This window comes from Phyllostomus discolor, chromosome 5, assembly GCF_004126475.2.
Source record: "Phyllostomus discolor isolate MPI-MPIP mPhyDis1 chromosome 5, mPhyDis1.pri.v3, whole genome shotgun sequence".
In the NCBI taxonomy this organism is placed as follows: domain Eukaryota; kingdom Metazoa; phylum Chordata; class Mammalia; order Chiroptera; family Phyllostomidae; genus Phyllostomus; species Phyllostomus discolor.
In genome coordinates this window covers 169,499,267-169,516,093 of record NC_040907.2, presented here as the reverse complement: position 1 = coordinate 169,516,093, position 16,827 = coordinate 169,499,267, and the positions used below count along the sequence as shown (strand labels likewise).

The 16,827-nt window shown below is 51.1% G+C and overlaps 1 protein-coding gene across 1 annotated transcript in view; it reads right to left on the bottom strand.

Moving 5' to 3' along the window:
• DMBT1 (deleted in malignant brain tumors 1) overlaps positions 1-16,827 on the bottom strand; it is a 313,958-nt gene that overhangs the window by 23,808 nt on the left and 273,323 nt on the right. The window contains exons 29-33 of the mRNA XM_036027425.1: positions 5,156-5,188; positions 3,823-3,976; positions 2,794-3,011; positions 1,855-2,166; positions 23-73 (exon numbers count right to left, since the gene is read on the bottom strand). Of these exons, the coding sequence (XP_035883318.1) occupies positions 23-73; positions 1,855-2,166; positions 2,794-3,011; positions 3,823-3,976; positions 5,156-5,188 (768 nt within the window). The remainder of the gene's footprint in view (positions 1-22; positions 74-1,854; positions 2,167-2,793; positions 3,012-3,822; positions 3,977-5,155; positions 5,189-16,827) is intronic.

The following is a 16,827-nucleotide window of genomic DNA, read 5'->3' as shown; positions in this document are numbered from 1 at the left end:
AGTTGAGAACAAGCGAAGTTACCTGGAGCCGGGGGACTCCCCGCGGCGGGAGGTGTTGAGGAAGGCAGGGCGGCTGTGAGGAACAAACCGAAAGGTGAGGCAGCTCACGCCCCTTCATTCTTCTCGAATCCAAGAGGTCGACTTGCCTATTGGATCATGAGGGCCGTGGCTGGGGTGGCTCAAGAGGGCCCTGTCTTGTGTGGGGAGAAGCTGCACCCCATCTGGGGATCTAAGAGTTGCCCGGAGTTGCCGTGGTCACAGCCACCAGATGGCATTGCTTTTGTTTCTGTTCTGCCATCTGACACCTGACACTGCAATGTCATTTTGGGATTTTGTTTTCTTTTTTGGGGGGGGGCCGGGGCGAACTATGGTCACAGTCATGGTCATCTAGTGAGGAGCATCTATCTTGCTGGTGGCTTTGGGTTTGTCATTTTCCCTGGGTGTGTGTCTCTTGCCTCCCAGAGTACATGGTGTTCCCAGGGCAGAGCCACGGTGTCTCGAGGACAAGCACCAGCACCTGCAGCACCAGCACCTGCACCTGCACCAGCACCTGCACCTGCAGCACCTGCACCTGCACCAGCAGGGAGCTGGAGGGAGTGGGCGTGGACTTGGGCGTGGACTTGGGCCCGGAGCTCCAGGGCCCAGGAGGAAGGGACTCAGAACTTCTGCCTGTGACCTTTCCCCCTCCCCTGACCCTCCACCCTTTCCCTCACCCCTGACCCCCCACCCATCGCCCTGCCCTGGGCCCTGCTTCCAAACCTCCCTGCTCTCTAGGCCCCGCCTCCCGGTCCTGTCTTCTGACGTCACACTCGGTGTGACAGACATTGGCATGATGTCACACTCGGCACGACTTCAGCTCCTGCTTTGCTCAGGACACTGATTCTGCCCCTAGACTTCTCTCCTTTCCTCCCAGAACCTTCCAGTAGCCCACCTCCTGCTTGCCCTTCCTCCTGTCACTGCGGCCAGGCCTATGGTAAGCCAGTTTGTCTCCTCCTAGTCACACCTAGAAGGATATGGAAATAGGCGGGGGGGGGGGCTCTCGACTCCAACCGCTGAACTTATTTGCAGAAACTCAGCGGGGTCGGGGGTTGAACCACAGGGACGGTTCCCAGAGGCCTGACTCCTGACTGGTGGAGGGAGATTATTCCAGGTGGTACATTTTCTGTCTTAAGAGTTACATATTTATTGTACTAAAATTAAAAGATTCACATTTGGTTTATTCTAGTTAAGGATATTTTCAGATACACATGGTATGAATCGATTAGATAAGCTCGTGCACTGTATTTTCTCACCCAAGGGCATGCTCACTAACTTTAGAGAGAGGGGAAGGGAGAGAGAGGGGGAAACACCGATGTGAGGGAGGGACGTCGACCAGTTGCCTCTCGTACGTGCGTGCCCCAGCAGGATGGAACCCACAGCTTAGGCATTGCCCTGAACCGGAAAATGAACCGGAAACAAGCTCCTGACCTTTCAGTTAGCAGGACGATGCTCCAACCCAGCCACACCAGCCAGGGCGGTATTTTAATTTTGAAATACTTTAACATTATTCCATGTTTTACCGCTGCTGCATTTATTCGTATGTGCTATTTAAGGCAATCCATCCTGGCTCTGCATTTCTGGTGCCGATCTAAAGTGTTTGTGAAGTGAATTCACCGAAGTGAGGCAAGGAGAGTCCAGGTGAAGGGAACTCTTAAGAAAATTAGTAGTGTGGGTGGTCAGGGGTGTGGCAGGGGTCGTGCAGGGACACCTGTACGGCTGGTGCTTGGGACAGGGTGGCCGAGCACAGCCCAGGATTTCCCTGCGGTGCAGTGGGGAATGTCATTCCTCCCACCCGCTGCCTGAGAATCAACTCACCGGAGCAGATGACGCTGGCGTCCTCGTGGTGGCCGCAGTCATGGGAGAACCAGCCACCATGTGGGCACTGCCACAGTCTGTCTTCGGTGCCCACGCACTCCACGTTGTCCAAAGCGATGGGGCCCCAGCCTGGGTCGAAATGTGCTCCCCTGGGGGCTGACACAGCCCTGCCACAGGCCAGCTGCCCGCACACAACCTGGGCATCGTGCAAGTCCCAGCCGTCGTCACACACCGTCCCCCAGGTCCCATTGTGGCGCAGCTCCACCCGGCCCTCGCACCGGTGACTGCCACTGGCCAGCCTGAGGGCCACATCTGGAAACGCAGACACATCCCCTTGCCACTGCCTTGGAGGAAGACCTGGAGCTTCCTCTGAGCTGACCGGCTCTGGGAGTGGGGGGGCTCTGCTCTTACCGGGGCAGAGGGGGGCAGGGAACTGTGGTGGGCTGGAGTGGCTGCCAACGTAGTTCAGGTGCAATTGCTTATGTCAGTGTGATTTTTTGTTTTTAAAGCTTCTTTCTCAGACAAGATTGTGGACTTGACAGAGGCCAAAGGAGGCCCCCAGAGGCCCTGTGTGAAGTGGGACACATCAGGGATGTGAACCCTCGGTGCTCCTGCCCTCAGTCAGGAGCAGCATCCTCTGGGCAGGAGGAAAGGACCTCCCCAGGCATTTGCAGTGCAGGGGACTCAAAGCCGGCATGAGCCCAGTTCCCCTCCTTGGCACAGAGGATGCACCCTGATGTCGGAGTGCAGGTGCGTGTGGTCCAGCCACCCGTGTTGGGTGTTCAGCCACCCCCTCCAGGCAGATCTGCGGGGTAAACTAAGGAGCAAGGGGGCCCCTTTCCCACCCCTAGTCCCTAGGCACAGAGTTGGCTGTCCTTGATGGCTGACCTTGCCATCATCACCCCACAGGACCAGGGACTAAGGTGACCGAGGACCTACCAGTATTATTCTCATCTTGCATGATGGACTCGTAGGTGGCATGAAAGCCACTGTTGGTGACGGTGTCGGTGCTGTGGAAGACCACTGTCAGGTGATTGGAGGAGGAGGTAAATACCGGGGTTGTGCCGGAACAGAACCTCCCCAGGGAGAGAGACTCATTCCAAGGGCCATCGAAGATTTCAACGAAGTCGTGTGGACAGCCATGGGTGCTTTCCAGCCTGTGAAGTGACCATATCACTCGGTTTCAAACCACTGGGGCTCTTCCCACAGTCAGCGCTACTCAGATTGGTTCAGGGAAGGTTCTGGAGAAGCTGCCTGAAACCTGTATCCCCTCACACAGGTTGCAGGAAATGAAGACCCTGTGGATGTAGGCAGTACGTACCTTTCCGTTCCAAAAATGTTTTCATGTTGAATGTTTTCATCTGACTGTATTTTCTGAATACTTATTACAAGTGCAAGGAAGATAATTTAAGTAGTGTTGACAGGCCTTTGGGTGAAAAGCACGTTTTCCTCCCACCCCCTGACTTGCCCCCTCTCACTTCATCCCCCTTCCCAGGAGCAGCTGGGACCAACGGTTCTCCTTCCTTCCATGCGCGGCCTGTGCACAGAAGGGCGGCTGCAGGGCGGGCACCCGCAGTCTCCTGCAGACTGCTCCGCAGCAGCGCGCCCCCATGCACGGCAGCAGTGCGCGGGCGTGCCAGGCTCCAGTTACCGGCCCTGCTGCCCGTGGGCGATCAGGTCCTTCCCAGCCTGTGGCTCCCGTGAGACGCCCCACGGTGGTTCTCCACGCCATGAGGCTGTCTCTGCAGACCAAGCTCCTGGAGCTGGAACTGCTGGGTTAACAGGTCTGTGTAGTCACATGTGGATCCCTGTTACTAAGTGGGCCTCCAGGGCTTGCCTCACTTTTGAGAATTAAATATGGAAGTTGTGTATTTATTTATTTATTTTTTGGCAGGGGGATGGATAGGTGCGTGTGGGCTAGAACAAGCTATGGAAGAGTAAAGTAAAAAATAGGAAAATTTTACTCACGCCAGCATGTCAAACGTTAGTTTGACATGAGCCCTGTCGTCCACCTGTATGTCCCAGGCACATGTCACATTTGTGGGGTGCTTTTCAGGGTACCAAGGGCTGGTGAAGGAGCCCGAAGCATTTGTGAGCAAACCGCCACAGTGGAAATTTTCATCTGCAAGAAACAGTGATGAAACCCCATGGGGAGGTGCTCTGACTCCGGCTGGTGCTTTTGGAGGGGTCTGGAGGGGACAGAGTGAGGGCAGGAGTCAGAAATTGTTCTAGGGCTGCTTTGGCTGGCAGCCAAAAAGTTAGCTTTGGAGACCCCTTGGAGTTTCCCATGCTGCTCTTTGTCAGCTCAGAGCATTGTGGGTGTCCTGTCGGGTGACAGGGCTTCTCTGAGAAGAAATGATCATGACACACGGTTGACAGGACTTTATGAACCCACACGCACAGACAGGTCTCAGCACGCATGTTAGTGCAAAGGATGCAAAGACGATGCAAACTGCAGCATCCTTCCTCAGCACGGTGCATTCTGAAACAGCTTGTAGTGGAAGATCCCTCATGTTACACACCAACCCTAGCTGAGATCAAGACCAAGGTTACTCAAAGCATCCAACTCCTATCTGAAATACTGGAGTCAGGGTGGAATTTGTTCAAAGCCCCTCTTTCCCGCAGCTTCTCACTTATAAAAGGAGGGACGAGCACTCATCAAGTTGCTGCAAGTGCCGAAACTGAAAGCAGAGCAAATGGAAACCACACGTGCAGGGTCTAAAGAAAGCTGACGTACCTGTCGGGGGGCTGTCACCAGTTGACCCTGAAAACACACAGAGAGAAAAATGACGCTGTGAGTGAGGTCTTTTATCCAGAATAAACACTCCTCTGAGACACTCAGAAATATTGACACTCGAAGCTGTGCCCCTGTGGACAGAGAGGACTCTGGCTCTTCATGAGTTTGGACACTTGCACACCACGGGCGCAGGCGGGTGAAGTTTGCTACAGCCCGTTGAGGGCTGAGCCTGGGTATCTGTTATGTTCCCGCCCTCGGCAGTGTCCAGAGCATGAGTGGCACTGCAGGCCCTTAGCCCCCCTCTCTGCAGGCACCAACTCGGAACCCCACTGGCCCGGAAACTGCCTTGCTGGTGAGTCTGAGCTCTCCTTCCCTCCTGCCCACCTCCCTATCCTCTGTGTCTTCCAGCCCCACCATTACGTCCGTGCTAATGAGCTGCATTGCTGTCGTTACTTAGAAACGGAGAATTTCATTTGCTCAGGCCCCAACATCAGGATGAGGAGTAGCTAGAACCCACAGGTATCGGGGACTGGCGGTGGGTTGAGGTGCACAGAAGAGCAGTACCTGAGGGTCCTGCCTCGGGACTGCCATCGACACCCACGCAAAGACAGCAGAGAGATGGACAGATGCATTAAGACAGTCACATCCTCCATAGAAGAAAAGCAGGCACTTTTTGTTAGGATCAAGCACATCCTACTTTGGGCAGATGTGAGCACAGTATCGGAAACCATCCATGCCGGTTCAGGATTGGCCACCCGTGGCCATGCCCGCTGGCTGTCAGGCCCCTGAGGGCCCTCATCTAGCCTCTGGAAGCACTAAACTTGGAAACTCGGATTTCTTCAGTTCTGCTCACGGATGGGGCTGAAGGTGCTTTGGTAATGGAGCTGAGCTCCTCTCCCAGGGCTCCTCGGAGGGCATACTTACAGAGTGAGGCCCGCCATGGGGACTTGGCAGTGCCCCTGCTGCCTCACCCATGAAACAAGGGTGCCAGTGGGCTCGGTTTCACTGGGCATGGAGATGAGCCGAGATTGCACACTGGTTTCAGTGTGGAGCCTGACAGGCGCTAGGCGGTCTTCGGGCACCAGCTACTAGTCCTACTCGGGGGAGTGTGGCTCAGCACCGACACCGTGGCCTGTCTACCCAGGACTGGGATGTCTGAAGACTCACACCCTCTCATGAATCCCCGCCACCTTCAAGGTGGGAACCTTGACACTTTTACAGGTACTGCAATTGAAGGGAAAGAAAACAAATTCTGAAGTCAGCCCACTTAAAAAGATGGTTCGGAGCCCAGCGCTCCGTTCTGAGTAACTACCTGCTGGCATCAACTTCTCCCTTCCCAGAGGCCGCTGCTCGGTGGCGCTGTGAGGTGTGCCGTGCTCCACAGGGCTCACCTGAGCAGATGGCGCTGGCATCCTCGTGGTGCCCACAGTTGTGGGAGAACCACCCGCTGTGCGTGCACTGCCACACCTGGGCCTCGTTCCCGGTGCACTGCATGTCATCCAGCGCGATGTGGCCGGTCCCTCCGTCAAAGAAGCTCTGGGCCGGGGCCGACAAGGCCCTGCCACAGCCCAGCTGCCGGCACACCACGCTGGCATCTCTCAGGTCCCAGCTGTCATCACACACGGTGCCCCAGGTGCCGTTGTAGAGGACCTCCACCCGGCCCTCACACCTGTGGCTGCCGTTCACCAGTCTCAGGGACATACCTGGGGGACAGAAAGGCAGGCTTCTGAGCTATGGTGTTGTCTCCAGACTCTAGGACTTTCTTCAGATGGAGAATGCCCAGTAGCACACGGGCACATGTCCCCGTATTTGCTGTTGGACACTAGAGAGAGTGGCCCTATGTCCTGATCTGCCTGGAATAGTCCTGCTTTATGGCTATCATAGATCCATGAATGCTTGTTCATTGGCTTAGAGTTCCTTTAAAATTCTCAAAAGTATCCCGAATGGAGGATGACTTACACGGTCCCCCTAAGCGTAACCCACTGAGAGTTCTGAAATGTCCCCATGTCCTGCTGTGCAAGTGCTGTGGTGGTCTTTGCATTGAGTTCAACTGGAGGGAGGTGGGCAGGTGGCTGCAGCTGGACAGTGTTGCTCCAGAGGCTCTGCCGACTGCCTGCTCCCTTCCCTCGGAGAGCAGCGAGGTGCTCGTCTGGGCCCCCACGTGCACACACAGCAAAGGCACCGCGGGAGGCTCAGCCACCCGCTTTCCCAGACAATGTTTTGGTGGGGGAAAATGATGGTGAGTGTCAGAGAGGGGTGGGGGGGGGAGTTGGAGGCTGTTGGTGTCACAGCGGATGTCCCTCGGGCCATCATTAATGAAGGTGGACTCCACAGGCCAGATTAGGGAAGCGCCTCTTCTGTTCAAGGGAAAGGACACAGATCAGATGGAGCCCTGCCAGGTACATTTCAGGAGACCCACCGCTCTCCCTTTCGTCAGGCTGGGTGGCTCTGTACTGGGCGTAAAACCCTGTGTTGGTGACCATGGCGTCGCTCCTGAACACCACGGTCATGAGGTTCGCAGACGAGAGGAAGCTGAGTGCTGCTCCGGCGCAGAACCTGCCCAAGGAGTGGGAGGCAGCTTGCCGCCCGTCGAACACTTCCAGGAAGTCGTAGGGGCACCCGGAGACGTCTTCTAACCTGAGGCGGTAATGCAGGGTTAATCCCCCCAAGGACATCTGCAGAAACGTCTTAAATAAAATCAGTATTTGCCCTGCATCCAGCCAGAAACTGCCATCGGCCCTGCCACCCCCTTCCAACCACACTCCCCGCCAATGGACTTCACCCCTGTCCTTCCCTCGTGGGGCTGGCCCAGGTCTGTCCGCCTTGCATCACATCTCAGCTCCCCTCCCCCGCCCCCAACTGCTATCCAGGCTCTCAGTCCCTCCCACCGTCTCCATCTCTGCCTTGAGGGTCCCCTGTAGGTCTCCTGACTCTTTATTCAAACTCTGCCACTCTCTGGGGTGGTGGCAAACATCCACTAGGTCTCATTGAGTAAAACTCTCACAAGAGCCAGGGGGAATGGTGACGGCTATCGAAGCTCCAGGGGCCTTTGGGTAGGACTCTTTGCCCATTGTGGGGACTTCCCTGTTCACATGTTTCCTGACATGTTTCATCTGACCTGGCTGATCAGAGAAGCTGTCCCTGGTCACCCTGCCCAGTGCTGCCTGTGCCCCTGTCACTCTCCATCCGGTTCCCGTGTACGCGTGCACGTATTTTCTTTGCAGCACTTACCACCTATCCCCAGCTGAAACTGCCTGTCGAGTGTTGTTTTATTCAAATGCTAGTTGTCTCCCTTTCCAGACTGGAAACTTCACAAGGGCAGTGAAGTCCGTCTTGTTGTCTTGTCCAGCACTACAAGCCCATTCCTAGACTGGAAGTCTACCCACACAGAGTGGACTCAACAAACACGCATTTAAAGAACATCAACATTTGAGCCCTGGCTGGTGTAGCTCAGGGGACCGAGCGTGGGCTGTGAACCAGAACCAAAGTGTCACTGGTTTGATTCCCAGTCAGGGCACGTGCCTGGGTTGCAGGCCGGGTCTCCAGTAGGGGCCACGTGAGAGGAAACCACACATTGATGTTTCTCTCCCTCTCCTTCTCCCTCCCTTCCCCTCTTTCTAAATAGAAATAAATAAAATCTTTACTAAAAAATTTTAAAAACAAAAAAAATAAAGAACATCAACATGTATCTAACATGATAGAAATGCAACACACACATTTGCATTTAAATAGCAGTAAGTAGACTTTGGTGCATGTAAGTGCTCATTGCCTGATATATATGCAATGGACACAATTACACCTGTATGCAAACTGCTGAATTTGAAAACATGCTCCATGCAGAACACATCTGTTCCAATGAAGTAAGAGACACGAACCTCAAAAGAACCAATTTTTAGTTTTTAAAGAAAAAGTGATACTATTTTTATGCAAGGTGACCTTCCAATCTCAGAAGTCATCTCATTAGAAAATAAAGCATAACTCACTTAGAAAGAATGAAATAGCATGCTTTATATATGGATATAATTTCGACAAATCAAGTGTGAAGCAAAACCTTATAGAAGCTGAAATAGAAAAAAGTGAGGCAAGCTTTGGTGCAAATTAAGATTTCTGTCTCAGCACTATTGACAATGGAGGCTGGATAATTCTTTGCTGTGGGGGCTGTCTTGGTGGTGGTCCCCAACTTTCTGACAATTTCTCCATGGAAGGGGTGGGGGTGGTTGGGGTAGAGACAGGAGGCAGAGCTCAGGAGGTAATGTGAGTGAAGCTTTGTTCACTCACCCGCCGCTCACCTCCTGCTGTGCAGTTCAGTTCCTAACAGGCCATGGACTGGTCCATGGCCCAGGGCTTAGGGACCCTTGAACTGCAGGATCCCTAGCAGCATTGCTGGCCTCCACCCACCAGGTGGTGGTGGCAACCCCCCATGATGATAATCAAAAATACCTGCAGACATAGCCAAATGTCCTGTGAGGCGGTGTAGCTGTTCCCAGCTGAGACTCACTGGAGCAAATAATTACTAACTTTATGTCCCCAATAACAGCTGTTTTCCGGAAGTGATGAAATGGTACTCTGTGTCCCAAAATGCTGGAGCTAAACATTTAAGAGATTTGAACTATACGGTACCAAATCTTCCCACATTGCTTTCAACAAGCAAATGTGTGTGAAATGAATGAATGAGTGAGCAAATGAATGAATGACTGATAAATATATCGACTCCATCCCTCACTGCCTCCCCATTTCACACTTGAAGGCAGCATTTTGCCATTCAGATCTTTGGCGGCTGTGGCCAATGAGCACAGATGGAAGGTGGTGGTCCGGGACAGGCTGTGTGACAATGTGAGGAAGAGAGGATGACCCACATGAGACCCGTGTGGAAAGATGGAACCAGGGTTAAATGTTATTAGGAAAAGTAATTTTGATTAAAAAATGACTTGTGTATGCATGTGTATAGAACTATATATACAAGCCCTGGCTGGCATAGCTCAGTGGATTGAGCGCGGGCTACGAACCAAAGTGTCGCAGGTTCGATTCCCAGCCAGGGTACACGCCTGGGTTGCAGGCCATGACCCCCAGCAACCGCACATGGATGTTTCTCTCTATCTCTATCTCCCTCCCTTCCCTCTCTAAAAATAAATATAAATAAAACCTTTAAAAAAAAGAACTATATATACATATAAATAGGCACTAAAATAGGGCAAATTTCTTTAAAAATAGGTGCTGGTTGGAGAAAGAAATGGGAAGTCCAAGGCATGTGATGAAAGAAACGAGTGAACAGAGGCTATGGCATTTGCAGAGGAAAAGTCTTCAGTAGAGAAGGGCTGGGGTAGGTTTGTCCTGTGTAGCATCGCAGGGGAGAATGCAGGGCAGAAGAAGGGACAGAAGAACAGGTGTGGGTTCAGTCGGGGGAAGGCACTGTGTGCCCGGGGGGCAGCTGGCTGGGAGCGGAGGGGTGAGGTCTTCCCGGTGGGTCACCCTGGCTGAGGCTTGTTGGTTTGGGGTCAGGGATGCTTGTGGGATATTCTCTAGTTGCACAGGAAGCTGAGCTCAGGGGTGAAGAGACTCCCCTAAACTCAGGGGACCAGACCAATGTTCACCTAAAACATAAAAGGATTTGTCACACGGTGCTATCGACGGAATGTTTGCGTCCCTTAGACTTCCTATGTTGGAATCTAGCCTCCAATGTACCAGTATTAGGAGGTGGGGCCTTTGGGAAGTGGTTAGGTCATGAGCATGGCTCCCTGACAAGTGGGATTAGTGTCCTTATCAAGAGACCCAATAAAGCTCCCTCGTCCCTTCTGCCATGGGAGATGATAGGGAAAGGACCATCATCTGTGACAAAATGGTCCCTCACGAGACACCAAATCTGCGAATGTATCCATCTCGGACTTTCTGGCCTCCAGAGCTATAAGAAAGAAATGTCTGTTGTGTATGAAGCCGCACAGTTTACGGCATTTTTGTCATAGAAGCCTGGGCAGACTAGGACACAGAAATGCCGCGTCTTGGAGGAAAGCACAGATTCTGATCTGACCCGGCCTTTGAAGCAGAGAGAGTCCAAGCTGCTTACTTCAGGCTCGGGATGGTCAGCTCGATGTAGAACGTCTCAGCCACGTGTATCACCCAGACGCACTGCGTGTCAGTGGGGTAGTTTGTAGGGAACCAAGGACTGGAGAAGGAGCCCAGCAGACTTGAAATTACTCCCCCGCAAGAGCCACTTCCTCCTGTAGAAGCAGACAAAAGGCCCACAGGCAGCGTTTTCAGGACGGCATGTTCCATTTTCCCAGGCGCAGAAGCCAGAATCCCACCAAGCTCAACAGTGAATCACAACATGGGAATGGGTCGTGCTGGTGCAGACAGGGCTGAGGCCTGGCTGGTGTGTGACTGCACCACTTGGGGAGAACGAGGGAGGATGTGGGCAGCACTCTCAGCTGATTGTAGGTGAGGCTGGAGATGGGATTGGGCAGGGAAGTGGCAGGAATGAGGTGCCCAGCCCCTACTTCATGAAAGCTCTCCCTGGCTTCCTGCCGTGCGAACCAGGTGAACTCACAACCCTTTTGTGAGGGCGCCAACCCACCAATTCCTCCCTCTCAGGGAGGCCAGGACAGACAGGTGGTACCCTGCTTTTATGAACTACCATCGAGATTCCATCCTTTTCAGGCTATACTTGCACTGAAGGAGAGTTACCTTGTGGTATAGAAGCTTGAGGAACAGCACCTGTAAAAATCAAACCCCAAGACAGTCAGGAAAGAGCTTAGCACCATAAAAATCATTCTCTACTGAAGTCCAAATGAATGAACCTGCCCATCCTTGCTCTGCTGTCCCTCAGCGATGGCCCAACCACAGCCCTCTGCAGGTCCCAAGAGGAGAGCTTTGGATTTCATCTCATTTGGGAGATGTAGCTCTTAGCTCATGGTCCAGGCCACTGGTTCTCAACCTCGGCTGCACATCCGAATCCCGTGGGAAGCTTGGAATACAGCTGATGGCCAAGTGTGACCCTAAAGATCCTGGCGTGACTGGGCTAAGGGGCAGCCTGGACCTTGGGAAAACTCCTTGGGGGGTTGGTTTAGTGTCTAGGTTACTAACCCCCAGGGTCTAGGTCAGGATGAAGGTCAGACTTCTAATTCGCTTTGCAGAGATATTGTGTCCAGCCTATCTAGGGGTGTAGGAGTGACATCTGGATCCCAGTCCCCAACATCTGCTGGCACGGAAAAACGTACATTTAGGAAATCTAAATTCAATTGAATGAAGGCAAAGAAGTGATTTTCTAGCATGGGCAGGTCTCAAGTCGACAGGCTTCATGACACATAAGCAAGAACAAAGGCTTGTTAAGACTTTGGGAGAGGTTGCAGAGAACAGGACCCGCCTGCCCATTTTGTGGCTCTCCTGTGTGTGACTGCAGAGTGGAGTCAGGCTCCCAGCATCCTTGTCAACCTGGCTGAGGGACATTCATCTGTCGGGCCACAGTTCTTAGCGGCCCTGGCCCTGCTTTGGACACAACCTCCACCCATCACCAAGATGCCACAGGCTGAAAGATCAGAAAGAGCCTGCCATGGTGGGGAGGCCATCTGAGCAGATGACAACAGCGTCCTTGTGGTGACCACAGTTGTGGTCCGACCAGCCAGAGCTAGAACATTGGCCAAGGTTACTTATTTCAGCTGCCCATGTGACACTCTCAGTGGGAACACCCAGCAGCTATGGGGCAGAGTTGATGGGCCTAAGTGGGAAGGGTTTTTGTTTGTTTGTTTTTTAAATCCTTACTCTAGGACATGCTTACTGACTTTGGAGGGAGAAGAAGGGAGGGGAGAGAGAAACAGTGATGCGAGAGAAACATCTATTGGTTGCCTCACCTATGTACCCTGTCCAGGGATCAGACTCACAGTGTGGGCCTGTGCCCTGACTGGGGAACGAACCCACAACCTTCCAGTTGACACTCCAACCACCTGAGCCACACTGGCCAGGACAGAAGTGGGAGGGTCTTTTAAAACCAAATCTCAGGCATCTGCTGATGGGGAAGTCCCTCAACTTAGAAAGCTGTGCTGTCCTTTACAGACTATTTGATGCTTCCTACCCGACTCTCTTTCGCCCTGTGGGGTCGCACTGAACACAGCATGAAAGCCAGTGCTGGTGACCATAGAATCACTTTGAAACACCACTGTCACGATGTCGGAGGAGGACAGAAACACCAGAGTTTCTGGGGTGCAGAACTTCCCCATGGAGAGAGCGGCAATTCTGGGGCCATCGAAGATTTCGACTGAGTCATAGGGGCATCCGGGGATACTTTCAAGGCTGTAGGGGTCAAAGTGGAGGTTAGCAGCATGCTAGAACTTTCTAGATCTTAAAGCAATCATAGCACGAAATGTTTGGATTAGGTTTTAAATTGCACATGTGTATATAAAATATCAGTGAGCTTTTCCAGATGCCTTATTATCAGAACTCTTATTTTTCTCTGCCTGAGGAAGGAGTGAGACTGGCAATAATGACTTAACATAGTAACAGGAATTTTTAAATCACAGTTTTAGCCAATCACAGCCTACAGGAAACATCAAGAAATGCTAATGCGCACTGCGAAAAAATTCTCAGCAGTCAAGTGATCAGCATGTAACCGACATCACAGCCATTTTTTTCTACCTCTGCATTTCACAACATTTTCCAAATCCAAATTCTTGGGTAGAAAAAAACATGCTTCTAAAATAATAATGCCAGCATACAAGGGTGGGCAGAAGATTTACAGTAGTAAGTACACAGAACAGATCTTTTTCTTGTATTATTGTTTATTAATTATTGAATTATTTTCCATACTAACATCTGTAATCTACTCTTGCCCACTCCTGTATAGGAGAGAATTTGCATTTTGGCGATTATTCAGAAGGGATGCATATGAGGGGTGATTTTGAAGGAACAGACAACTGATAACATGATAGACCCTGGGGGTGTGAATTCAAGGTTTTCACTTTCTTGTAGGAGGCTGTGTCCTTAGGGTAACATGTTTCTAGGCTATTCTTTGGCATAGGCCTGTCTGACTCCACAGACTGGGCATGTGAATGGTAGATTATCACAGAATTGGACAGCATGGCCGTGTCTGTAACATACACCGGAGGAAGAGCTTCATGGACACTCTGCTTACAGGATGGTGATGAGCTGGGGCTTTGACCTCAGACAGATGTGAGGGTTAGCCTTGGGCAAGTGAGTTAACCTCTCTGAGCCACATCTCTCATGGGGATGAGTTTCCTCATCTCTCATGGGGATGACAAGGACAGCTAGATTAGGGCTGTAATGATGCTGGAATAAGACAAAGGTCACAAAGTACACAGCACAGAGCCTGACACTCAGCTAACATTAAACACGTGTCAGCTCTCATTTTGTGTCATGGACATACAAATGGCAGTGGCTTTGGAAAGTTCATTCTCTTCGCATCAGAAATGAGGCAATGACTCCACTGTCTCCTGTTCCTTTGTGCCAACATTTAGAAGATGCAGGCCCACGGCTGGCGTTGTTGGCTGTTGTTCGTGTGGAAAGGCTCTTACTGTTTGTTTGAAATTTGGATAAAGGGAAAAGAAAGACCAAGAGGACAAATATTGGTACCCAGTGTACAGCGAGGGCAAAGCTGGTGAGAAGGATTTTTGTGGCACTTTTAGAAAAAATCATATTGAAAGAAAAACTATTAAAATAAGATGATAACAAATACAGTAATACATACCACTGAATTTTTCAAGCTAGAAGTGACTCATTGGCTAGCACTACAAAATTAACCTGAGTTTCAACATAGAAAAAAACTCATGTTTCTTCCGGTTCTATCCCTAATGGTTTTCCATTAAAATAACTATCTTTATTATGATTTCACACGCCAATAGTCTTATTCAGACAGACTCTTTCCCTAAAAAGTTGTTTTCTTACCTCAAACTCAGAATCTTGAGTTTGATGCGGAATTTTTTATCCACGTGGATCTCCCAAACACACTGGATGTTTGTCGGGTAGTTTTCTGGATACTGGGGAGTAGAAAATGAGCCAGAAAAACTGGAAATGACCCCTCCACAAGAGTAACTTCCTCCTGAAGCAGCAAGACAAAGGACGTCAGGATCCGTCCACAAGGTGTCCCTGTGTGACCTCAGCAATGAGCAGCTCCCACCCCGAGGCTGGGTGCCCTTAGCGGTGGACCCCAGGTGGGGACACACAAGGCTGTCTGGATGGAACTTCAGCCTAAATGTCTCCTGGGAAGGAGAGTCTTTTCGCCCTGATTCTGATGACTCAGAAAGGGTTAATGTGTGAGAGTTCCCTGCCTTTCCCTCTCCCCCATCATCTGATAAAGAAAATATTATATTTGTCCAGTCCGTTTACGATCTCTCCCTCTTTCTGAAGTGGAAGGTGTCTTACTTGATGGGAGAGGGGCAGAATCCATGAGAGACACAGGTGCATGAGAGGTCAGGAGCGGGGACAAAGAAGCAGGTGCTGTAATGTGCCTGGGGAGGAGGAGGTTTGGGGGACAAGAGGCTCTAGAACAATTTTGAGGTCTGACAAATGGGTGACACAGAGGGGAATGTTGTGGACTGTTTGGGAAAGTTATGACCAGGACCTCCTTTTAAGTACTTTTCATCACTTTTTCTGGGTAAGCTGTTTCCTTTACTCAGTATCTACTGAGATTGGAACTTAAAGGTTTTTGGGTTTATAAGGGTTAAACGAGATAACAGTGAGATCTAATCCTTCCATATAAATTGTCTTATTAATATAAACAGATTCCGCTTACACACATGTATAATACACATGTAAATATAAAATACACATGTAAAGCAGCATGTCACATAAAAAAGCAGGACACAGAATCATTACATTATTTTAGAGAAAATTTGAACACATAGTACACTTTACAGACCTTCTCCCTAAATTATTAAGTTACTTAATTTTATTCTTTCTCCCCACCCCCCCCACCTTTCACCCTGGCCAACTTGTAATCGTCCCAGAATCCCACAGATTCCTGGTCTTTTCTGTAATGGATGTGGGATGTGGTGGGGCACCCAGTCATCTGATGGTTCTACTGTTGATTGTGTTTGTAGGTTCTAATAACCAGGGTCAGGTCAGACTCACACTGGGACTCGGACTTCCTGCAACCTGTACACACGGCAGGGGATGACGGATTGGTGCCCGTCAGGGTGCCACTCCAGAGCTGCCCCCAGAGCAGGCAGGCTGAGTGTGGCCAGATGGACTGAGCCACATGCTTTTCCAGTCTCTGGTCACCCTCTGGCCTGCTCTGAGCTGGGAAGACCCACATGTCCCCTTCCCAGCCTGCTCCTTTTGTCAAAAAAGTCAATGTTAACAGGCATCAGATGTCCTGATGCCATGTCCCTCAGCAAGGCCGTGGTGGGGATGGAGGGGCTCCTCCAGCTGAGGCCCTGGCTGCCCTGGCCTTCACTGTGCCAGTTTCCCTGTTCCATGGCCTGGGCACACTGCCCAGCACCTAGTTCAAGGGTTCTTCTAGCATGGAGTTGCCATTTCAGTGTAAAACAAGTGATTACCTGTTATATGATCCTGAGAAGCTGTAGAAAGACCTAGAAAGGAAAAAACAGAGGGTGGGGGAGATTAACAATGATAACCAGATGGCCCATTTCATTCAGTGTGGCCTTCTTCATTTCTGTGGAATTTTAAGCTTAGCTGAGTTCCATGAAATAAGAAAACTGCAGATGAGTATTCATTTGAATATGCATTGCCCTTGACCCCAACCATGGCCCTTTGACTTTAGACAGCCCTCCCCCTCTCACTCATGACCCCAACACATAAAGCTGGCCATCCCCAGGGCCCAGGAACATCCAGAACACATCAAGGTTTTCTCCAGGTAAGTGCCCAAGAGAGATGCTTCTGCCAATGACCTGTGACCTGTGTGTGTTCTCTGAGGCTCTGTGGGGACAGCCAGGGACATTCAAAGAACGAGAGACAGGGCTTGAACATGCCAGTTCTGACACTGAGTAATCGAGTTTTCTTCAGTGGCATTCTCCCTCTACCTAGTCCTCAGCAGCAACGATTAAATAAACCAACTCACGCAGAAACCCCCAGCAGGATGCCCGCTGCTGCACAGAAGCTCAGAAATGCCTGTTGCTGAGTGAGATGCCTTTTCGCTCACCCCCAGCATCGCTTCAGACTTTACACCACAGGTGTCGGTCTGCTTTTTCTAATTTTTGCTTTTTATTGCAAAGGGATATCATTTAATCATTAAGTTATAAGAGCTTTGAAAACAGACAAAGGTCATAAAATCC